We start from the raw sequence: 25,693 nt of genomic DNA, 5'->3' as shown, positions 1-25,693 counted from the left end.
TATATTAAAAACTTATTTCCGCCGGTGAATAAAAGTTTTATAGTTCTAATATATACTCTATTAATACGTATATATATAAACTATTTAAAAAAATGAAGACCTCAAACCTTAGTTCCCTTATTTCTTAATACACCTACTTAACTTAACTTGGCATATACTTCTCCTTTAAGTCATTAAGCCTCCTATTTCTTGCATTTAAGAAAAAGTTAATGACTCGTCACATTTATCTCAGCCTCGTCTAGGACTGACACAAAAATAGCTATACTTTGATATTGGAATTAACCGCCAAGACAGTGGCGCCTTGAGGTATTGGTATATATATTCAATTAAGTAAGGGTTTCATCATCACAATCTGATGTGGCAGCAGAAGAAGAAGAAGCGGTTGTTAATTTTGAGGCATTGACATTAACATTGTTATTGCACTCATTATGTTTATCATTGCTGATTAGAGGATAGTGCTCGGCAGAATTGATAATGTGATGCTTCCTGCAAACAGAGGCGTAGCTACTTTCACCACCTATGAGAATTTGCTCGCCTGAGTATATCGGATCACCATTAGAGTCTATTCTTATGTTCATTGTTGCTTTGCTTCCACAATGACATATCGTCTTAACTTCATTCAATTTATCTGCCCATGCAAGTAGGTACTTGCTTCCAGTAAACAATTCACCTCTAAAGTCGCTTCTTAAGCCGTAACAAAGAACAGGAATATTAAAGTAGTCCACCACATAACAAAGTTGTCTTACTTGCTCTTTTGTTAGGAATTGTGATTCATCTAATAGTACACAATCTATTTTTCTTTTACTAATCTCATCTCTCACTTTTTCGAGTATATTTGTTTCATCAGAAAACAAATGGGCTTCCTCTGCAAGTCCTATTCGGGACTTTATTAGACCTATTTTATATCTATCGTCTTTGCTTGAAGTAAACAACATTGTATTCATTCCTCTTTCTTTGTAGTTAAATGACGACTGTAACAGTATCGTTGATTTTCCTGCGTTCATTGCTGAGTAGTAGAAATATAGCTTTGCCATTTTATTTGTTTCTAATGTATCAGATACTAACTTTGGTTTTTCTTTTAATTGGTTTAAGTTTAATTGAATTTTATTTCCGGTACAGGGGGATTAGTGTTTCTACTATTTGCTTGCCTTTTATTCTTTCCAGTCTGGTGTTTGTTTAACTTTGTATTTTAATAATTCATAAATGTTCGTTTGAGAATTAACGCTTATATACGTAATACAATTTAATATGCATACTTTTGTTTATATTACGTAACACATTTTTAAACTACCCACTACCCACCAATATTTTTAACCACATACTTTACCGGTAACTAATTTCGCAAATGTTTTAGGTACAATTATATTTTGAAATTCTTATAAGCACACATTAAGGTATTTATATATGCGGTATCTATAAATACCAAGTTGATATATTTTAAGAACTAAATGCGTAATGATAAAGAAGGAAAAAAGTGTTCTATTATTTGAATGACTGCAACTAATAGCAAACGGGAAATGGACAATGTATGTGTATTTGTAATGAAGCATATTTAAGAATAAATGTAATTACGCTTTTATATTGAGTAAATGTAGCAATATAGTGTTTACTCAGTTTCTGATTTAAGTGTTTGGTAGTTCCTATACACAAATTTAATTTAACGTTATAATGTTGAGTAATTTTGATAATGGCTTAACAGAGGAGGATCTAGATATATTATTGGGTACTAGTGATGAGGAACAAAATAGGCATAATAATGGTAATTATCAGAGAGATGAGTGTGCTTCATATAAATATGACATTGATGATAAAAATAAAAGTGATGATTCTTTAATATTGAAGAAATATAATATTCCGAATAAAGACAACGAAAATTCAATAAATGATTCAAATTATCACACTAAAATTAAAAAAAGGGTAAATGTGAGAATAAACAAGAGTATAAAAAATAAGAACAAAAAGACAGCAGAAAAAACGAGTAAATTTAATAAAAAAAGAGAAAAAAAATCAATTAATTTTAATATTGATAATGATATTGATTCAGATGAATTTGTAGTCCCTGACGATGAAGTCATACCTCCTGACTGGGAGTACAATTACGAGAAACCAATAGTTTGTCAAAACGTTACTTTTTACAATAGAGTAGATAGTATGATTGACTCAGTTAAAAGAGCTAAGAATGAAGAATTTAAAGTAGACTCAGGTGTAGAACTGTATAATATAGAACAGGAGTATATGGATGACAAGGATAATACGGAATTGATTCTAAAAGACAGACTACTAATGGTTGAGGATGACATTGAATGTGAGGTTATTAAAGGAAAAACAAGTGGCTTCAAGTTGGAGAATACTAGTGGGAAAAATAAGTCAAATATTTGCGACCTAAACAATTGTAATACTTTAGAAGGTAATTCACTCGAGTTAAATGCATACAAACTTGGAGAAATGACCAAAAATATTCACAAACTTTGCACTAATTTAAATTTATTTTACAATGAGATAAAAATAAACAATTTAGGTAAATTTGTTCCATTAGATGTGAGTTGCGAAAAAATAGGAGAAAAAATCTCTCATTTATCTCTATTCTTCAAAGCAATAGATGTTGAATTTAGTGGCCTATTGTTGCCAGACGGTAAAGATGGTAAAAGTATTGAAGGTAATGGCTTGAAAAGCAATCTAAATTTATTTTTCTTGCTTCTAAGCGATTTAATTTATGATTATAAAAAAATATATATTGAAAATAATAACGTAACTGTGAAAAATGCAGTTAAACGAGAAATATGTTCACATCTTAAAGAAACTCATATAGATATGGTTAAATTTATAAATTCGAATCAAGAGAACATATTTTTAAATGAAAAAAAATTGGATGATAAATTCGTGCAAACAATTCATTTATTTATTAGAATAATTGGTTTAACTCTTACTTTAGAGAGTTTTTTGGTTCATTGTATAAAAAATTTCAGAGATTCGGATGAAAGCAAGAGCAAAGTTTCAGTTGAATATGGCCTTATTGAGACATATTTATTTACTGTATATGACAATATAAGTAATATGTTTAATAAAGGCACAGTATCAAAGCTTTTGAGACAAATATTAGCAAAAATACTTGATTTTATTATAAGAGTGTATGTTAAAAACAATAGTTTATATTCGTCTTTATTGCTGATTTTATTTATAAACACTAAATTAAAAGGAACTGACATGTTTATATACATAAACGAAGTGCTATTGACTGAGGAGATAAATGCAATAGATTCAATCTCTTTATATTCTTGCTTACTTTTTTGTTATTATGGTATTGCTGAAAACGCCTTTAACCCGTGTATTATATTTCCAAAACGACTGTTTGTTGAAATTCTGAAAAAGGATAATTATAGTGATCAAGATGAATTTTTCAAACTACTTAGCTGTTTAAATGAATATCTAGCTAAGGTAAACGTTTATATTATTAATAAAAAGGTGTATTTAAGTGAGAATGACATTACCTTATATTTCATTGAGTTTGTATTGGAGCTTATAACTTTTAATTCTACATGTGTTAGTAATTTCATTGAAAATACAATAAGTGTATACACCAAAGAGAATTCTTTTTTAAATTTGATATCTAATTCAGTTAAACTGGTGTTTTGTCTTAAACACTGCAAATATAAAAATTTGAGCAACATATTCGTTTTTGGACATGAAATTATCAACAAATTTATTTTTATTTATGACAATTTTATTGAATCCAAAAAAGGTTGTTTTAATAGTGAAATAGGTAATTTTTTATCTATTGTGTCAAATAAATCAAAACAATATAACTTGAATTATCTAAAAATAAGTTTTAGCTTATTTATACATGTTTTTAACGTAGTTATAAATTCTTCAAATTTTTCAATAAGTTTGTGGGATAAAATTTTAAACAGAATTATTGGAATGGACTTCCATAATATATGTAAAGCTGAAAAGGAAGACATATTTTCGCATTTTATTGTCTACTCCTGCGCATTTTCTGCTCTCTGCTCTAACTGTGAAAATAGAAGTCTTTCGCTTTATTTACTTAATAAGTACAACGAAGAGGCAGAATTAATCATGAATTACCTACTTACTGAGATTGTACTTGATGAACAGGAAGATTCAAATTTGACTTGTGACAATTTTGGAGACAATAATGGAAACAGTAATAAAAGGCTTGTTTGCCAAGGAAATATTGAGCTATTAAAAAATCTTAAAACCATTATTTCACTTCTTGTTTCAGATAAATTAAATATATATTCTAAACTCGATGTTCTGGATAGTGTTGTTGAACTTTTTGAAACCATTAGTAATTTGGATTATGATAAACCAAAAGGTTCGGAACTTTTTTTAATTATGTTTGCGTCAAAACAAACTTGTATGCCTGAAAATTCAGAAGCTAAAAATAACGTTCACAAAGATTGCATGTTGTTCTTACAGATACTTTCCACAATAATGAATTACGTTGACGTGAAAAGCGAATTTAGTTCTTGTGAAAACAAAAACTCTGAATGTAATTCTGAAAATTGCAATTGTAAAATTGACGAGAATATAATTGTAAAGTTGTTTTTTTTCATGGAAAGGGTTATGAATTTACTATTTAATAATAATTCACTAATACTGCTTTCATCATATAGCATTGGATTAAGTATTGTTCCTAAATTATTTGAATTATTAAACAAAGTTGGCAATATTGCTATTAAGTTATCATTTAATCTAAACATATTACATATATTGGAGGAAAAGCAAGGGAAATTGTTCAAGTTGATTTCAAATAAATTGGTTGAACTAAAGGCAAACAAAGAAAATAATGGTTTTTGTGAATCCTTGCTTGAACCACTTATTTCTAAATTAATAATTAAATGCCTGTCTTTAGTTTATAATTTTTGGGAAAATTTTCAAACCAAATACAATATTATCTGCAACAATGGCGACTGTAGTAACGTAAATAATAACATTAAGCTTGAAGTTTACTATTTTATTTTAGTTTTAAATTTTTTAGTTTTTGATGATTTACGTTATTTAAAGAAATATCGTTCTCATTTTAAAATTAATGAAAAACTGTTATTTAATGAGTTCAAATTGAATCATAGTACAAACGATTGTTTGTCTATTATTAGTATGAAAAAATTGAACACAAAGAAATGCAGACTAGAGAATGATAAATTACATATTTTTTTGCTATTGAAAAAAATTGCAAAGCACATTGGAGAGTTTTATTCACTGACTTTAAATTTAAACACAGAAAAAGACTTTGATTACTATACAAATTTGATTAAAAACATAGTAGTTGATCATATACTTAAAAATTGGATAATTGATGAACGAAAAGACAAAAGACTTGATAGCAAGGAGATAAATGTCAATAAAACAAGAAGTGAAGCATATATAAAGTTGTTCTTCTACTACTATACCTATTCAAATGATAAACAGTTTCATTTATATTTAAACAAAAAATTGATCCAGTTCCCAATTAATCTTTATCAATGTGAAACTTTATATGGATTTATGTTAAACTTTTATATTAAGGGAGGCGAAGCTGGGAAGGATAACGACGTTTTAAACTGGAACCATATCAGCAATTCAATTAAAGGAATGATAAACCAACTTGGAAACGACGATGAGGTGTCAACGTGGATTATTCATACTCTTTTTGGCTTTTTCATGATTCCTAGCGTATTAGAAACAACTTTTGTTGCATTAAGATCACAAATTTGGAGCAATATTTTGAGTATACCATTATCTACTCTCTTAATAAGTGTAAATTCAAGTAATACAAGTGAATCTGGTCACACGTTGTGTAATGTAGTTAAGTATACTTATATATATTTTCATGAACTATATTTATTCATTTTAAATTGTTATAAATTAAATGAAAAAAACAGCACTTTTGGTTTAACAAATGTTGAATTCATTCCCATAAACGTATCAATTAATTTTATTGTAGATTTGAACAGGCTAATACATCTTTCTTATTTCGATATCACTTTAAGTAATATTACAAATATTAGGAATAATTGTTACTGCGATAAAGTATGTGATAAGAATGCAAAAACAATAGAACCTCAAAGACAAGAATTTAATAAATGCTCAGAAATGTTTTCTAAACTATTATTGACATTGCTATTAATCACAGATATCTTAAAAAAAGCAATAATTGAAAGCAAAGCTGAAAGCGAAAAACATCAATATAAATCTGTTTCGTTGGATATAATTAATCAACTCAGCTACTTAAAATATTATATCTTTGAGAAGTCCATTTTAATACTATACAATTCAGAAATTATTGATAACATTAGAAAAAACTCGCTAACTGACAAGGCTTCACTGTTTTGCATTCAAAGGAACTGTAATATAGAGATCCAAAGTCACTGGATTAATGAAGTTATAAATATAAATGGTACATTTAAAACTGAGCTATCTAATAACAACAACAATATTTTAAAATACGTCGTACGTAACAATGGTATTAACAAGAATAATCGTATTTTTAGCAGGATTCCTGTTATTTATAAACAATTTCTTTTGTTTAAAAGAAATAAAAAAAAAATAATCTCTCTATCAAAGAATGAGGGAAACAGCATTTTATTTTGTTCTTTAAGTAATAATTGTTACAGGTCACTGTACAATTCAAATTTGACATATACGCATGATTCAAACAATTCTCACTTTTATTATCTCTTAAAATATATTGAAAACACTATAGCAGAAGATTAATATTGTGTTTAGGTTATTAAAATAATTTTTTTAGCTCCAACTTTATTCTAAACAAGAAATTCTATTTCATTTCAGGCAAAATGCGTGGTTCAATCAATATTTATATTTTGGCCGGAACAAATTTAAATGCATGATGCAAAGATATAAAGATGTGAAATTTAGTAATAATAGTTTATTTCCTTTTTTATTGTATCATATGCGGACTTAGTTAAACATAAAATTTAACAATTCTTGTTTATATTACTTTATCTTTAGAATTGTTATTTTCTAGTTAGCATTAATGAGAGAAAAAGACACGTAATACAACATGTTTTGCATGCAATGCCACGTATTAAATTATTTCGTAGTTAATATTTGCTCCTGGCTCATATAAAAGATTATTTATATTAATTTGTTTAATATTTATTCAATATTCAAGTTAACATTGATGTACAAAGAATTTTTGGTTTAAACGTCTAACTTGAGCTTTAGAGGTGACAACGAATAAAAAAGATGAATCGAGGAAAGGATAATACAATTTAAATAATTCAATAAATACACTTTATCGCTATTTAACTTGTAGCAATTTAATAATTAAATTTTTTCCCAAATCGCTATAACTAAATGTGTGTGAAATCTCTGGGGAATTAAAACAATTTGAAAAAAAAGGCATTTTTAAAAGTACCCCACAAATAATTCATAGTTAAAAATAAAAAATTTTAATATATTAGAAATCAAATAACAGAATTTAACAGAAGAAAATAAGTTATATATATGGATATTTCATGTATATAACTTATTTGTGTATGACTTAGGGGCATTATCATTTCAATAATGATTGAAAATAAAATTTAGTTTTTAGGTATTATGTTTTTTAATTAATAAAACGGAAAAGAAAATTGTTTCGAATTATGTTAAATAATGTAATACACAGATAAATAAAAAATGACAACAAAAATATTTAATAATAAAAACAAATCAAAATACGACAGTAAATATACTTTTAAACACATAATTTTTGGAAGAAAATATTCACTTAGAATGGATAATTTACTATTTAAATTATTTGTTATCATTTACATAATAGTATTCAATATAGCTGTAGTGGGATGCAATTCTGAAATAATTAAAAATAAAGCGAGAAAAGAAGAGATATTGGTTGGAAGATCGATTATGAATGCTGATATTAGAGAGATGTGTGAAAATAATATTTTTAATTCAAAAGATTATTTTTCAGGAATCTCAAATGGTGAATTAAAAATATGTTCAATTCCGGAAGAAGGATTGCATGGACTGAGGGATGAAAATTTCAATAATGACATAATGTTAGTAAAAAGAAGTTACGAAAAATACAAAAATATAGATGAGGGAATAAGAGAAAATAAAAGAGAATTCAACGGAAGAATGTACAAAAAAGCGGATAAAATAAAAGAACTTGAAGGAGTAGAAATAAGTAGTTTAGGTTTAAGCATGAAGTCAAAATATGAGAGAAGAAAAAGACGTGATGTAAATTTAGATAATTTATTTTTTTCAAATAAAGGTAAAATATGGAACTATGAAAATGAGTTATATGATTCAAACAAATACAAAACTGGAAGTACTTTGGAAATTAGAAACGAGACAATAAACCATAATTTTCTAATAAACGAAACAAATAATCTTGTATTGTTTAATCACGGATTATATAAATATCAAAAACAATTGGTAAATAGATATTATTTATATGACAGAGCGCAAGGGAAACACACAAATACAATAGTATACCCTGAAGGCGTACTATCTAAACATACACCATATAATTATCTAGCGGATTATGTAACTAATTATATAATAAGCGACGTGTCAGAACCTAAGGTATTGGGATGGCCTCTAGATCACATTGTATTTATAAATTCAGTAGTGGATGATGATGGCACATTAAAAATAGAAGTTAAAACAGCTTCAGGAAACACGGGGTTTTATTTCTCAATATATAATAGTGCCTACGAAACGGGATGTGCAAGTTACTCTAGGAGAGACGAAACTAATTTCTTTCATCTTGCAGGATTTCCTATACAAGTGCAATTAGTTAGAAAGTTGTTTGGTTTTATAGTATTTATAGATGGTGCAAGGAGACCAAAACTGGATATTATTGATTGTTACGCAAGTGTACCGGTGAGTGTGTCCGTAACTACTGGTAAAGAGTCAAAGATACTTCCGGCTGTAGAGGATTGTAAAATATCACAATGGACAGATTGGTCATCTTGTTCAAAAACATGTTCAACAGGTTCAAAAGTTAGATTTAGATCGGTAATTATGCCAAGAATGAATGGTGGCGTTCCGTGCCCTGCATTATTAGATACTACTTCATGCAATGTAGATATTGACTGTTCACCTTGTAATTACTCAACATGGACTTCTTGGAGCGAATGCTCATCTTCATGTGGTACGGGTACATCAACTAGAACGAGGTACTTAATATCTGCTATTCAATCTTCGGATTTATGTATAGATACTACTGAAATAAAAACATGTAGGGAAACATTTTGCGCAGAAGATTGTATATTAACAGAGTGGTCTGAATGGAGTGAATGTAGTACAACATGTAATACAGGTACACAATTTTCGAGTAGATCAGTAGTAAAACCAGAAAGTAACGGTGGAAGTTGTGAATCAGAATTAACAAAAACGCAAACATGTAATACAGCAGCTTGTTTACTTCCGTGTGACCCAAGCCCATGCCTAAATGGTGCATCTTGTACAGAACTTCCAATGTCTAATTATATATGTGTTTGCAACCCATTTTATAATGGTGAATTATGCGAGAATTTCATACTACCATGGTGGATATATTATATATTTGTTGTATTTGGATTTCTAGTTATTGGGTTATTCTATAAATACTTCCTTTCCAATGCTTTAGCACCGAACTCGACCACTCCAAACTATGGAGATTATTTGGGTGATGATATTATTCCTGAATTAAATGCGTTGGGACCTCCCCCTCCTCAATATATGATGGAACAGAATCCATATGACGGGAATTACTTTTATTATGGGGGAGTTGGGGACGACTCAAATTATGGTGGTGCTTATTTTCAGAATGATGGTAATTGGAACTATTAACAACAATAACTATTGCTGCTACACAATATTAATGAATGATCAAAAAACAAAGGGATAAGGAAGTGACAGTCTAGCTATAGTGGATGAAGTTGGTTATTATAACAGATGGCAAATATGGTGTTGTTTCACTTAATTAATGTAATAGTCTTATAATAGGGAATATTAGGTCTTAGTTACTCTAATTTAAGTGTATTGTATTGATAATAGTGGAAAATTTCTTTTTTATTTCGACCATTTTTTTCTATTTAGGAATAATGTAAAATTGAAGTAAAAGCTTAATTCTGTATAAAAATAAAAGTAGTAATATATTTCAGTTTTAGTTTTTTTTAAATATGAGGTGAGGAGATGCATTGTTTTGTGAATTGTCTAAGGCAACGTTTATTTCATTAATCAATGAAAATTTACATATAGGTATTTGCAATGAATCATTAATCGTATTATTTTTGTTTTGGTAGGATATTTCAATAATAAGGCCGTGAGAACTTGCTTTAATTTCATTTATATCTTCAATATTAACAATCCATAATAGTTTGGATTTATAATTACAATTATTGCTGTTACTTCCATATGAAATAAATGAGCTATTACTTATGTTATCTAAATTCCCCGAAGGATTTGTATTATTAAAATCGAAACTACTAGTAGTAGCACCGTTGCCACTACCAATATTCTTATTAACAACCTCAATGCCATTATTATTTTGTGCATTTGAATTGTTTCTAGTAACATTGAAAGAGCTATATCCATTTTTTATGCAAGATGAGTAATATTCTTCAATAGTAAAACTAGCTATAAGTTTAACTAATGCAATTTTTTTTGGGTATAATAGTAATACAAGTGGCATATCAAAATGATTGGTAGGTATTAAAAAATATTGAATTAAATTCTTAGTAAGATTGTAACCGATAATCTCTTTTAGTAATGCATCATTAATGTTATAGTCTTTGATATTACAATGGTGGGAATACAACATTCTTGGTATTCTCCTCCTCATTACTTTTTGTTTATAACCACCTAGCGGCTTGTTCACTTCAGCTTGAATACCATCAATAACATTGTTTAATGCTTGGCCAATATGATCAATAGGCTTAACTACTGATGATGTAACGCCTTTAATTAAACCAGAACAGAACCCAGTAAACCCATTTTTTTGTGCTCCTTCTATAGGTTTTGTAATAAAATTACCCAAACTTAATAAACCTTGTGTCAGATTATGACCTGCCTGTGCAAATCCTTTTTTAAAACCACTAGTACTATCAACAACATTTGTTCTATATGTATTTACACCATTATCTAAATCCTGTATCATTCTACTTGAATTTAAAAAACCACCACCTAACATATTAGTATAGTAATTGCCTCCAATACCATTCATAAAATTATTATTTATACTGCTATTACTCGTACTATTATACGTTCTTTCTCTTTGTCTCGAGTTGATGTATTCACTATCCAATGTCAAACTAGATAGTAAATTAATAATATTAGAATTAACTATAGATATTGTTGAAAATGCCATATTTAATGTATTTTTTCCTATCTGTAACGGAACCAATGGAATATTTACAAATGAACTATGTCCTAACACCGTGCCTATTCTCCATAATAGTTCAGCCATATAATACTCGTAGAACACATTAAATATGTTCTTTAATGTGCCGATCAAATTATTTATATTATGTGATTCCAATTTTATCGGTGCTCCCCTCAATTCTAGTGCATTCGATACTGTCAATATTTTCAAACCTATTCTAAACCATTCTGGCAAGTAGTTTAACTCAAACAATGGTATCGAACACCATACAAATAGATTTATACTACTTATTTTTATTTTGTCTATTGAAAATGTGGTTTTTGGTTTTGTTTTACTACAAATTTTATGTTTTTTTGATAATATATTTATCATATTCAATATATATATTCCGTTGTTATTTAAATAATTGTTGTAATTCACATCCTTCACTAGATTGCAATAATAGTTTTTGCAATCATCTATGAACTCATTTATTATTTTATATATATTAAAGTCAAAATTTAATTCCAAATCTGATGACAACTCGCACTCAAAATCATATATATTTGTATCCCATTGTGATCTCGCATTCGAACAACTCCATTTGATTACTAAAAATGGATTTACACTGCAATTAGAATCATTTCCAGATATTAGTGGCGATTTTGAAACAAAATTAATGCTAACATTACTCTCACCACTTTCGATATTGCCGTTACTATTATTATTGCCACTTGAATTAATATTTTCATTTATTTTGTTACCCAATAACACATATGGTATTATTCCACCAGAGCTTGTATTAGTATTGATAGTTGAATTTAATATCAGCTCATTGCTGCTGGCTCCAATCCAACTATTACTATAATATTTTGCATTTGAACTATTTACCAAACATTTGGAATTTGATTTAATGTATTGATTATCTATTTGTATGTCGCCTATTATAAATCTGTATGAATCCACCAATCCATTTTTGTTTCTTTCCTGTTTCCTAAATTGTATAGTGCTTAATTCAATATACAATATTTCCGATTCTCTTATTTCCGATATTATTGATATTCCTATTTGCGAAATATCAATGGTTATTTTTCTATAATATGTATATATCAAGTACCACAAGTCATTGTTTAGTTTATTTATCTCATTTATTCTTTCTTGGTAAATGTCTTCTAAATGATAATTTTCTACGTTGTTATTAAGCATTTTGTCCTCTTTCCTGTTTAACAATAAACTATTTTTTTTCATTAAATTAATTAATAGTGATGAATGATTTCTAGGTGGGAGTACATCCACATAAAGACCGTTTTTTCTTGTTATTATTGATATTATTGCAATGGGGTAACTCTTAGTTGAGTCTTTACTGCCCTTGGTTATATCATTGTTAAGAAAATAGTCAGAATTCAAATACGGATACATATCACACAATTTTATTATATCTGATTCTGGTAAAGACAATATGTATCTCTTTGATTGATAAGGGTTATTATGATTATTATAGTTAAAATTTAAATCGAATGCCATTATTCCATATAGTGATGATATATTACCTATGTTATTATCTAAATACGAGTCCTTGTTTTTATTTTCAATTTTGTCATCTAATTTTGGTATTATAAATAGTCTGCAATTTCTCGATGTATAAACAAATGGACTAGACCACGTTATTTTCATCGGGTTGTTTGTATTGTTATTTTTTATTATGTACCTCAGTACTAAATCATTATTTCTGCAACCACTTATACCGACATTATTACCATTGCTTATATCAATATTATCACTATCAGTAGCTATTGATGAATTTAGCGATTTTCCAGTTAAGCTATTCTCAATATAGGATGAAAGACGCTTTTTCTTTGCCTCAATATCATATTCAAAATGATACGTTTCTATGTTTATTCTTGATAAATAATCGCAATAATTCGTAAATATAACTCCATCCCACAAATTATCAACACTATCATATTCTTTAATATTTATCATAAACAGTCCACCCGAATTTGTTATTTCTATACAATATGTATTTGGATTTGTTAGAATATCACTATTGTCTTGATTATTTGGAATTGATATGTAATATATTCCGTTGCTTTCTGAAGATATGACTATTGGTCGTGACCACCTTATTTTATTACCAAAATAAAAGTCATTGTCTTCCACATTATCTTCTAGTATTGATGCTCTTGAGAAATAAAGTAGTATATGTTGGCTCTTGATTGTGCTATTTTCGTCTCCGTTACTATTATTATTATTATTATCCTGTTTAATGCTAATATCATACTCATCTCCAACACTATTTGAAAATAATTTACTTACATCAATATTATTTGAAACAACGTTATTTGTTTCATTGCAGTTTATTATGTTCAAATCACTTATACTGTATTTATATTTACATTCATCAACACAGCTTATTTTTTTTGAAATAAAGTTATTTGGATCTATTCTTAAAACATCAATACTGCTTGGTGTAGTGTTGTTGTTACTATTATTGTTACTGGAATTATTGTTTTGGCTGCTATTCACATTTGGAAAAGTTATCGAGTACCAAAAAAACCTATCTCTTTTTGTTGAATTACATAATAAAATATGTGGCGATATTACTATGATTCTACTATTAAAGGAACTGTTATATAAATTATTATAAAATAAAGAATTATTTTTTACCGTGAAGTAATAGACTTTATTTTCATTTATTATTGGAAATGAATATGTATTATTTGAAGACGGTATCTCCAACAAACCTATATTTGAATTTTCGGTTTGCTCGTGAGAATGATATCCTCTATTGCTGCTATTCATTTTCCCAAATATTGTTTTCACTTCTTTATTGTATATTTCATTATCTATTTCGTTTACTGCCTCTTTATATTTATTTCTAATACTTTCAATTGAATCAAAATATATTTTTAAGTAATTGTGCCTATTATTTAGTAAATATATTTTGTGTTCCTTATTTTTATCGTTAACCACACTTTTCACATATAGTCTGTCTATATCTACATTTATATACGGATATGGCGTGTTCTCGTATATAGGTATTATATTGTGTTGAGTCTTATTTATAAACCATGTACATAAATTAAATGCCAATACATTCTTTTGCATCAAACCCACCACTGAATTTGCATATTTATCACCATATTTATTTAGTTTATCCATAAAGAAATATTGTATATCGATATTACATGCATCACTATTATTGTCACTGTTATATAACGTGAATGATGATTCCGTTTCATTCATGTTTAGGTCAATTGTGCTTGACCACTTTGTATATAAGCTGTCAATTTCACTTGTTGATTCTATATCATTATCACTTTTACTACAAAAGTTAACTTTATTCTCATAATTTACATAGTCCAAGCTTATTCTTGTTTTCATCTGTAATTTTGAATCGCCTGAAAATTGATATATATTATAATAATAAAATGGCTTTAACTTATATAGTAGCGAAGATGTTTTTGGAAGAAAATAACTATTCAGAGATTTTAATCTAAGATCAATTAGTGTTGGCATCAAATTAAATATACTAAAACCTGGATATATAAATACATTTTTTATACTAATATTTCCAGGAAATAATGACTGATATCCCTGTATATATGACTGAAAATATAATGAATTTTCCTTAGAAAAATTATAACAGTTGTTATTATGGCTATTTACATTCTTTTTTATTAAATATTTATAATCTGAATATACATTACTTGCATGTATATACGTTTTGTTTACGTTTTTATTGCAAGTACTTATTTTATTTTGTATCCATCCTCTTGAATATAAATATGACAAATCCATCTTGTTGTTATCGCTAAATTTTATTATCATGTTATTCCAAAATGTATAATATAAATCTAATATAAATTCACCATTAGATGTTTTAAATAATTTCAGTAATTCGTATATTTTATCGTAAAAATATTTGTCATTCAATATCATATTTTCTTCTGAATTATACTTACTCATCAAATTGACGTATATGCTATAAATTTCACTATCTAATAACATCTGTTCTATATCATTGTCGTTGTTATACTGGGTATATATACTATACATTTCAAACAATCCTATTATACTTGGTCTAAATATAACATTACAATTATTGTTTAACAATGCTATTTGTGGAACCGACAACATGCAATTGTTGGGTAAAAAATAAGTGTAATATATTCTCTTTGATTTAAACGTTCTTTTTTCACTATTGCCATTGCATTCTATTATGCCTGTTACATCATCTTCACTATTATATATTTGATCGTTCATTATGCACATTATAGTGTTTATGATATCATTATTGTTTAGCCACGTTGGAATTGTTTTTAATTCATTACAATTCATGTTAATGCTATCTATGAACTCAGAGTCAGTTATTGTGTTATCATCACTCTTACTTACATTATTGTTGCTGTATTTATATTGATTTTTTAGAACCTCATGATTCAAAATTACATCGCAAACATCCTTTTCCACTGATATATTTGATATATCAAAAAGCTGTATTGGGACATTGTCATCACTTAAAAAGCATATTTCTATCGGAATTCCACTTCTGTTTATTATTCTATTATTTGATATAATACAAAATAATTTATTCACTGAATCCATTGATATTATCTCACCCAATACATTCTTATATGAATTGTGATAATGATTATTGTATTCTAAATAGTTTTCTTCATTATCTTTATTTTCATCATTGTGCTCAACTTTACTATTATAAAACTTTCTTTCTAAATTCTTTTTTATACCATTTTGTAGTGATTTGATCGAAGATTTAGATAATGATCTTGATATTGACTTGCCTATTGATCTATTTAATAATAACTTTGAATCCGTTTGATTACTAGTCAAAACGTCCCTCATATTCGAACCATTGGACTTAATTTCATCTATAACTCCATTTTCATACGTCGAAAACAGTCTTTTATATGTTTCACTATTATTTGACACCAAATCCTTTAAGTAATGTAGATTGTGATATGGTATTATCGTGTCAATACTTGCGCTTGACACAATGTTTTCATTGTAATTTGTGAAACTCAAACCATTTGGAAGTGGCCCAACAATATTACTACACATATCATTTTGATTATTTGATACATTTTTATAGTAATTTAATAGTTTTTTTGACAAATCATAGGATTTATAAACTATCATCACTCTTATTATGTGTTCGATATCTATATTTTCAAATTCTTTTTTCAATTTCATTATATCTTTATCAATTGGTGCAGAAAACAAGCATAACATTTTATTTGATAATGATACACGCAATAATGGTATTTTTGAATTACAGTTATTTATATTCTTTAATAATATTTTATCGTCCATGAAATGTCCATTCTTATTAAAGTTCAACTTATTTACCTTATTACTTGGTAGTAGTAATAGTAACTGATTTAAACAATATTCAGGCGTTATTTTTCCTTTATAACCGTTATTGTTATTTTCTTCTATTAATGTAAAACAGTAATATGGATATCCCGTTAAATTTATATATCTTAAGTTGTTTCTCACTTGACTTGTTTTCTGATCGAAACTGTTATCTATTTCCCTTAATTTTGACAATTTATTCAAGTCAAGTATACGCATATCATTAAGTGATAATGAATTTGAATTTTTAAAGTGATTGTGAATTTTTAAATCATTTACCGTAGTTTTTTTACTACAAATGTAATTATCAACCATTTCATCATTATATATACCTATATCTTTATTCACATCACTTTTTCCACTTAAATAATTGTAATAATGCAAAAATGACATTATCGCACTGCATATACTTGGTTTAATATTTATTAATAACGATTTTGAAAAAGTAGAATGAAAATATTTTCTCAATGACTTTTTTGTTGGTATTACATATGGATCATACAATATTAGGTGATCGTAAAAATAATAAATGGAAAAAGTGCACTTTTCTATTATTGGCTCCCATATTTGATTATTTATATCTAATATATTCAACCTCAAAGATGCATCCAACAATATATGATTTGTCTTTAATGGAGCTGTTTCAATTCTCCACTCGGGCAAAGATATTTCAAAGTTTATTATCGGTAGATAACTACCATAATTTACTTGCTTATTGTTTAATTTTAGTTCATTCAATTCATTTATTATTTTTAAATTTATTTTCTCAATACTTATCTTTATGTCATGTATTCTTCTTATTGGAGGCGGACCTTGAAACGAATTTAAACCAACATAGCTCCTATCTATTAATAAATCGCTATTTTTTGTTCTGCTATTCAAATGATTGTTAATTTCATTTTGTTTTAAGTCTGTTATTCCTGATTCATAATTGTCGTTATCAATATCATTAATATCTATTTTTCCGTCAGTTTTACTGTTATATTTGTCTTTAATGCCACTTGTATATAGTGGTGAAATAGATGGTCCGTCAGAAAATATTTTCTTGGATATTTTAAACAATACTGACAGTAGATAGGGTGTTATATTAATATCCACTTCTTTAATATTCAGTACAAGTATTAATTCACCCAAAGATATAGGTGTCGTATAAACATCAAGTATTTTTCTAATATTACTGCAGTATTTACCATATATTTTTATATCAAAAGAATTTGCTATTACCACTTTATTGTTCTCATTAACAATATTTGGTGTGTCAAAATTTATTGCTTTATATTTACTATTGATATTTAATATTGGTTTCAGTAAACGTGACTTGATTTCACTTGTTTGCTTGTTATTTATATTTTTCTCATCAATTTCTGTGAAATATAGAACGCAATCTAGCAAATCCAAATTTTTAACTATTGTATCACTTAAATAACTTGTAATACTACAATTTATATTTGCTTCCAGAATTAGAATTAAATCATTTGAAATATTTAAATTGTCCTTTATTAATGTTTTTTGTGGATCAGTGACAAAACCAAAAAATCCGTTATTCACTTCAAGTCTAAATTCAAATTTCAACTTCTCGAGTTTATTTACAATCTTCATAAGTTCCTTAAATTCTCTCATTATATTTTCCTTGTTATCTCTAAATAGTAAACTCTGGGGTAAATCGTTTTCTTTTGTATAACTACAGTCATGATAATTATTTTTATTCACACCTAAATTATTTTCCACTCTAGAAAAAGAAGATCTGAAACCATGAGATAAGTAGTAGTAAAAATCTATTATGCAATTAAAACCTATATATATTTTTGGATTAAATGCTCTTAACAAAGTTCGATTACCATATATATTTGATGATTCAAATATAAATTGTATTGAACACCAATCTTGTCTAACCATTTTATTTAATTCATTTACAAAAAGTTCGTTGTTATTGCTGCTGTTTAAATCGTAATTATAGAACATTAATTCATCATCATATGCAGTTCTACCCAATTCAAAGCCACCGTTTAATATTCTCCTATATTTTGAGTTTGTAATTAATCTTATATCATCAAAATAATATTTTTTTGATGTTATACTGAATTTAATGTATTTTTCATATTCACTTGAATCACCTTTTTTTATCTTTAATATATTCGAACGTACCTTACATTCAAATAGTGTTAATAATGATAATGGCATAGATGTTGATCTATAGCCGTCTATTTTATTGAATTCAAAATGAGAAAACGACGTTTCCAAAGATAATCGAGAAATATTTATGCTAATTAACGAATTGTTACTTATTCTTGAGTTTTTGTCTGTTCTTTCATTCTTGTTTGAAAAATTTTCTGTGATTACATTTATTATAAATGTCAATTGCTGTCTTGATAAATAAATTGCTAATGGAGATAAGTTTATATTTAATAAAGATATGTTATTATCAATTAATTCAATTTTTTTATTATTACTCATCCTTGTAATTAATAAAGTTGGAAAATATTTGCAAACTCCAAATTCAATCTCTGAATTAACATTCTCAAGAATTCTTCCACATATTTCATCTGATCCATTATTTTCTTTGCATTCCACAATGTCAACAGTGCCATCAGTAATTTTCACTCTTGTAATCCATACATTAATTTCAGAAATTTCAATATTGGACGATTCATTATTTAGTCTTGAACTATAAAATCTCTTTATCAAACTAGTGTTATTTATCATCTTATTAAATATTTTAATATTCTTTGTACTAATTTCACAATAGGATTGGGTTTTCTCAAATAAATTTATATCGTAGAGAATATTTTTAAATCTTGGGTAATCTGATATGGATTTTTCTAATAATATCAGCGACTCTCTATTGCTTATTCTCTCCAGTAAGTAGTTCGGTATTCTTAAATCATCACTAGGCATTCTTTCAAGTTGAATTCTTCTTGTATCGCCATTTTCGTTAACATTAATTCTATCTTCAGAAAAATTATTAAAATGGTTAAAACTTTCTACTGAATCAAAATACATTTCTTGCAATAAGTCGTGCAATGTATCTTTATAATGTTGAACAGCTTCGTCAAATACATCCTTCGGATTTGTATAATCATTTTCCGGTACGATTTCGTGATCCTCCGGCAGCTTTATCACAGAATTGTTTATGTTAAAATAATAAAGAAGAACTTTTTTGGAAGTAATATCTTTGGCTGCTTTATATGATTTGCTTATTAATGTATCAAGAATTCCATCATTAATATAGTCAATAAATTCTAATACGTCCTTGTAATATATTATATAGCACAATGAATCCATGTAACACTTCAGTGCAATATTTAACTCATTACCGAATAATATCCTTTCTGAATTACTTAATGATTTATAAACATTCATGTGCATTAATAACAAAGGTTTATCGCTTTTATTGTATCTAGATAAAATACATTTGTTATTTATTATAAATGAACAATTATTTACAGAAAACTTTATCTTTTTATCCCCCGTATTGTACAAATCAAAACAAATACAAATATTGCTTATTCCTATTGTTACATACACTTTTTCATCTTTTATAAACGTCAAAGACCCTCCTTTAATTATATATGTAAATTTAATTTTTGGTTTATTATTATAGATTTTGTTAATTCTGTTTCCAACCGAAAAAGAAAAATCAGGTAAACCAACATTTTCATTATCAAATACCACTTCTTCTTCATTAATACCACTATCAAAAAGACCAGAGAACATATATTTTTGATAATAATCCCTTATATTGTTAACACCAAAACAACTTGCTTCATTGTTAAAAGATCCAACATTATCACTATTGTTATTATTCTCACCAGAATTGCTTTTTAAACTCTCGTTTGAATACATCCTTTCTCTTTTACAACTACCTTTAATTTCATCCTGAATCTGACGGATATTAGAATAAATTTTAAAGTTATAATCTAAGTAATAGTCTGCATTTTTTCCATCCATCTCTGAATTTATGTCATTAGTTTGGCTGCTATACTCAATCACATTATTTATATTATTTAAAAACAAATATACATTTTGAATATGTAAATAATTGAATCTTGGTGGCATTAGTATTATACTATATATCCAATTGTTGTTGTTTTTTTCAATTTTTCCAAGATGATAAACAATATGTTTTAATTCATTCATCCATATTGAATTATAGTTGTCTTTATTAATATTTAAACATTCCACTTTATTATTATCCTTGATATTTAGTAAATAACTACGCATCAATATCAATGATTGTATATTCAAAAAATCGTCCATGCTCGTTATCTTGTACGAATTACCATAAATTGATGTAATCTCGCTATTGTCAATTAAATTACACTCTATTTTTTGATTGTAAAACTTATTTAATAAATATATCCTGCCCAATGTTTCCATGTGTAAAACCAAAATTCTATATACTCCTTCTTGATAAGATTTAATACAACCTATTAAACTTAATATCGTTGGTTTATCCCAATATAGTTCAATTGGTGACGAAATTAATGAAATATTTAAGACGGTATCGCATTCTTCATCACTACGTAGATTTTCTTCATCATACGCCTTCTGTTTATTATTATATTCAAAAAATATTTCCAGTGTACTATCATATTCCTCAATTGCATCTTCAAATAAATTATCACTTTCAAAGGAATTTTCTTGGATATTATTTTCCTTAGAAATTAATCCACATGAATTAGTAACATTATTTCTATCAATATCTGATATCTCATTAAACTGAAGTCTTTTCTTTTCATTATTACGGTTATTGCCATTTGAAACTGATAAATTATCTATTAAAGGGTCACTATCAGTAACGACCAGTAATAGTGGTTTTTTTGTATATGAAGAAGTTAATAAAGCTCTATTCAAATTAACTTTGCCCCTATAAACTGAATCAACTGAATCATATGAAAAACAACTAGATATGCTCTTTATTGATCCTTGCAAAATATCAATATTACCACTATCTGAAAGTATTCTAAAACTTAATATATCTGTTTTCGTATAGCAATCAATTTTCAATGTTTTATTCATAAGTATTAATACATCACTCGCTATCTTTTTTCCGCTTCCTAAATATTCATTAGAAATATTTTGTTCATTATAAAATTCAAGTTTACCATTCTTGGAGTTTCCGTCTTTATTCAAATTGTGTCTAGTATCAACGTTACCTCTTAATAAATTTGAATCACTTTCTGTGTTTCTAGCAGCGTCTACCAATTTAAGTGTATCAGGTGGTAGATAATAATATCCTAAAATATTTGGGAAAGACAAAACATTGTAAAATGATAAAGGAATGTGAAGTATATACTTTACTGTTTCGTTATTCACTGTTAATATAAACTGTTGTAAATTACACATTATATATATATACAAATTATCTTTTTCACTTCCAATTTCTTCCTTCCTTTGATTGTGTATATTCGTATTAATTAACACTGGTATAGGATGCAAAATAGTAAATTCTTTATCCAATTCCAATCCTCCGATTATCGAATCATTGCAATTATCACCATTCAAAACACCATTTTTAATATTGTTTGTTTTTATATATGTTAAATATTTAACTTGTGTATTAGACAATTCAATATTAAAGTCCAATTCATCAAACTCACATAATGACTTTGTTTTTATGTGACAGTTTCCCAATATAAATTGAATAGAGGATAAAGAGTTGTCTTGGTCCTCATAATTACTACACAAAATGTGAATTACGGGTGACAATATCTCAATATCAAAATACAAAAAATCTGGAAACGAATTATTTTGTGACAAGTATTTAACACTATTCCCTTTTTCAATTAAGTTTTCCACAAACTCGTTTTTATCGTCAATTAAATAGTTGTTATGATCATTTGCTCCACCAAAGTTCTTGGTTTTATATATTACATTATTATTATTACCATTATTATTGTTATTATTAGTAGTAGTAGTAGTAGTACCATTATCCTTTTTAGAAACATTATTTGAAATAAGTATTATTGAATTGTAAAGATATAGTAATGAATATAAATCCAAAACAAAATGTGGAGTGATAAATATTTCAATTGGACTAACTTTTAACATCAACTTAAGTGAATTTCCATCATTGTTCACATTGTGTGACAAATGTAAAAATATTGATGAATTATTTAAATAGTAATCAGTCACATTTAATAAATTAGCATTATTATTTTTAATGTTTTTTGAATTATCAAATCCGAAAGAATCAGAAAAAGATCTAATTAATGAGCCTAAATAGTACATTGAACGATTTTTCTCTAAATCCTTATTTGAACCAAGTTTACTATTATTGTCAATATATTCGCTATTACTTGAAACATTATCAATGTCATTATTCTTTTTATCAAAAAATAAAACCTTTTTGTCATAGTGATTCAATGCTAAATTTCCAACGTAAGTTGAAAAATTCCATTCATTGCTGTCTTTATCGTTTCTATCTATAACCGAATGAATATTAAACTGAATGTATAATTCATGTAGTTTCAAAGTCAAAAATGTAGAATCAATCGTTGGATTAGGAATCGATTCAATAAATTTTACTGTAATATTTCTGCACATATTAATATCATTCACGTCTATTTTATTAATCATATCACTATTACTTTCCTTGTGTATAATTGGTTTCGAAACATCATCAAAAATAGTCATACCAAAATAAGCCAAACCAAATGTAATAGAAAACTTTGTAGGTGTTTCAATTTTTTCAAAATATTTTTCATTGGTAACCGCTGTCATTATTACGTCCATCTCTTCTTCAGTTATTAAAGCATTATTTGATGAAACAGTAAAATCATTATTTGATGTAATTCCCCTTTGTTGCATTAAATAACTTGGAGAGGATGCATCGAGGCTATTATTTAGTGTTCTGTTCGTCGAATTATTATTTCTACCAGTAATCTTATTTACTGCCCATGTTGTCCATGAAACATTATTATTGCCATTTGTATTTATCCCTAAATTCTTAACCATCTCGTTATTTACAATCAAATTACCTTTTTCCATTTGAAGTGATTTTGTATCTGATGATAAATTTCTGAGTTTTTTTCTTGAAGAAGCCTCAATTATTATTCTATTAATTATTTCCCTAGCTTTACATCGCCATTTTGCTATATTTCTGACACAAATAACATCATCTAAAATTTGAAGTCTTGTTAACTCTTCTTGAGATAAAGGATTTATTATTATTCCAAAGAAATTGTTCTCATTTCCATCACTATTATACAATTTTATTGCTTCCAATTTAAGTTTTCTAGAATATAAAGAAATGTATTCATCTTGAGTTGTTGTCCTTAAAGATATGGGATCCAACATAACAAGATGAGAATCTTTTAAAAGTATCTCTCTATATTTCTCCTGTCTTATATTTAAACTTTGCAATGAAAAAATTATGGGTCTTAAATGGCTTCTTCTAATTATTATTGTATGCTCAGTTACACTATGAACTTGCAATATTCCTTTTAATTCGTTATTGGTTTGAGAGTGAGATACGTTCAATTTAAATGTGAGTGGTTTTAATATAAATTCTAATCTCCAGGCTCCTAAACTCATTTTTGTGTTAATCTCATCATAAACAATCAAATATTTTGACTCAAGTATATCTGATGTCTTATTGTCAAATACATTATTTGTCTCTTTATTGTTATTGTCTTCATACAATATATCTCTTACACTGTTCACATTGACTAAATTAAATTCTATTGGAGAATTATCATCTTTTTTCGGTTTATTATTCATCAAATTTAATGAATTAGGAAAATATTGACCGATGTATAACCCTACATCGTTTATTTCAACTGTTTTAAATAAAGCATTTGGATCTTCTGACTTTGTTTCTAAACTTGAAATGTCGAAATTTTTGTTTCCAGAAGAATCTGTTGTTACGACAAAGCCAGACTTTATCATTATCCCAAGGATAATATCGCTATTCGAATTTTTTAAATTTAAGTTACCATTTTTAACATTTGATTGGAAACCAATCATGCATATGTGAATATCCTGAATCTCAATCTGAACATTTGCAACTATCTTTTTAATAATTCTCCAAAGTAAATTTGTCCCATTTGCTGAGCCATTTTCATCCTGTTTATTGTTTGTATTCGATTCGCTATTTTTTTCTGAAGAATTATTAAAATTTGAACTAACAGAATTGTCATTTGCATTTATCAATTCACCGTTTATAAAACGTTCATTCAGACATTTTTCTCTATATTCAATTAACTTTTCTTTTGACTCTCTTAATTCCTTTCTCAATGTTTTCTCATCCAAATCTCCATAATCCTTTGGTTTCGCAACTATATGTATTCCTTTTAGCTTTATCACCAAGGGTTTGTAACCCAGTGATGTCCAAGGTATTGTTATTGAAACATGACCTATTTTTCCAGAATCTATTGTTAGTGGTAAATTTAAAATATCACCCAAATTTTCTTTTAATTTCAGGTTCTCCAAAACCAAGTTTCCAGACAAAACACCCAACCTCAAATTTTCGCGACTTAAATTGTACACATATGGCTCTAAATACCTTCCAAGTAATCTCTGAATTATAGTTTCTAGCATTTATTACAAATTATACTATAATTCTAATTTTATTATGACATATCTCTAAATACCTTTTTTTATTCAAAATTAATTATACCTTTATCTCACTTTATCACTAATTTAAAACTGAACCTCAAATAACTTTTAAGTTTCTGTAATATTGGGATTATTAACAACTACACTATCTGTTTCATAATCCTTCAAATTATTTGATTTTATTATTAATCCTTATTAACGTCAAATTAAAACCGTTAAAATCCCCTCAATCTCCCCTCATCAAGATCGTGCTATTTTCCAACCCACCGGCAAAAGAAATCTCTACTTTAAAATTAGAATTGTGCCTGCTTAAATTCACTATTAGATTATTTATTATTTCTCCAAATATCACTAATCATTATTAAAACTCCTATTTATGTACCCAATTTGCTCAATTTATTTGTTAATTAAAAAACACGATGACAAATATTACTCGAGTAAAGCGTT

At 27.1% G+C, this 25,693-nt stretch overlaps 4 protein-coding genes across 4 annotated transcripts; 2 read left to right on the top strand and 2 right to left on the bottom strand.

Moving 5' to 3' along the window:
• Positions 1-326: 326 nt before the first annotated feature.
• FG379_000219 (thymidine kinase) lies at positions 327-1,034 on the bottom strand (the record flags this gene model as incomplete). The annotated part of the gene is made up of 1 exon (XM_067326559.1): positions 327-1,034. The coding sequence occupies one exon, from the start codon at positions 1,032-1,034 to the stop codon at positions 327-329; it is 708 nt and encodes a 235-aa protein (XP_067183173.1).
• A 634-nt stretch (positions 1,035-1,668) lies between these two features.
• FG379_000218 (uncharacterized protein) lies at positions 1,669-6,714 on the top strand (the record flags this gene model as incomplete). Its single annotated transcript, XM_067326558.1, has 1 exon — positions 1,669-6,714. The coding sequence occupies one exon, from the start codon at positions 1,669-1,671 to the stop codon at positions 6,712-6,714; it is 5,046 nt and encodes a 1,681-aa protein (XP_067183172.1).
• Positions 6,715-7,638: 924 nt separating this feature from the next.
• Positions 7,639-9,798, top strand: FG379_000217 (extracellular membrane associated protein; the record flags this gene model as incomplete). Its single annotated transcript, XM_067326557.1, has 1 exon — positions 7,639-9,798. One exon carries the CDS (start codon positions 7,639-7,641, stop codon positions 9,796-9,798), a length of 2,160 nt encoding a protein of 719 aa, XP_067183171.1.
• Positions 9,799-10,114: 316 nt separating this feature from the next.
• FG379_000216 (uncharacterized protein) lies at positions 10,115-25,228 on the bottom strand (the record flags this gene model as incomplete). Its single annotated transcript, XM_067326556.1, has 1 exon — positions 10,115-25,228. One exon carries the CDS (start codon positions 25,226-25,228, stop codon positions 10,115-10,117), a length of 15,114 nt encoding a protein of 5,037 aa, XP_067183170.1.
• Positions 25,229-25,693: the final 465 nt, after the last annotated feature.

The sequence above is a fragment of the Cryptosporidium bovis genome (assembly GCF_009768925.1).
Source record: "Cryptosporidium bovis isolate 45015 chromosome Unknown contig_1, whole genome shotgun sequence".
Taxonomy (NCBI): domain Eukaryota; phylum Apicomplexa; class Conoidasida; order Eucoccidiorida; family Cryptosporidiidae; genus Cryptosporidium; species Cryptosporidium bovis.
Note: the sequence above shows the minus strand (reverse complement) of the source record. Positions and strands in the feature narration are given on the sequence as shown.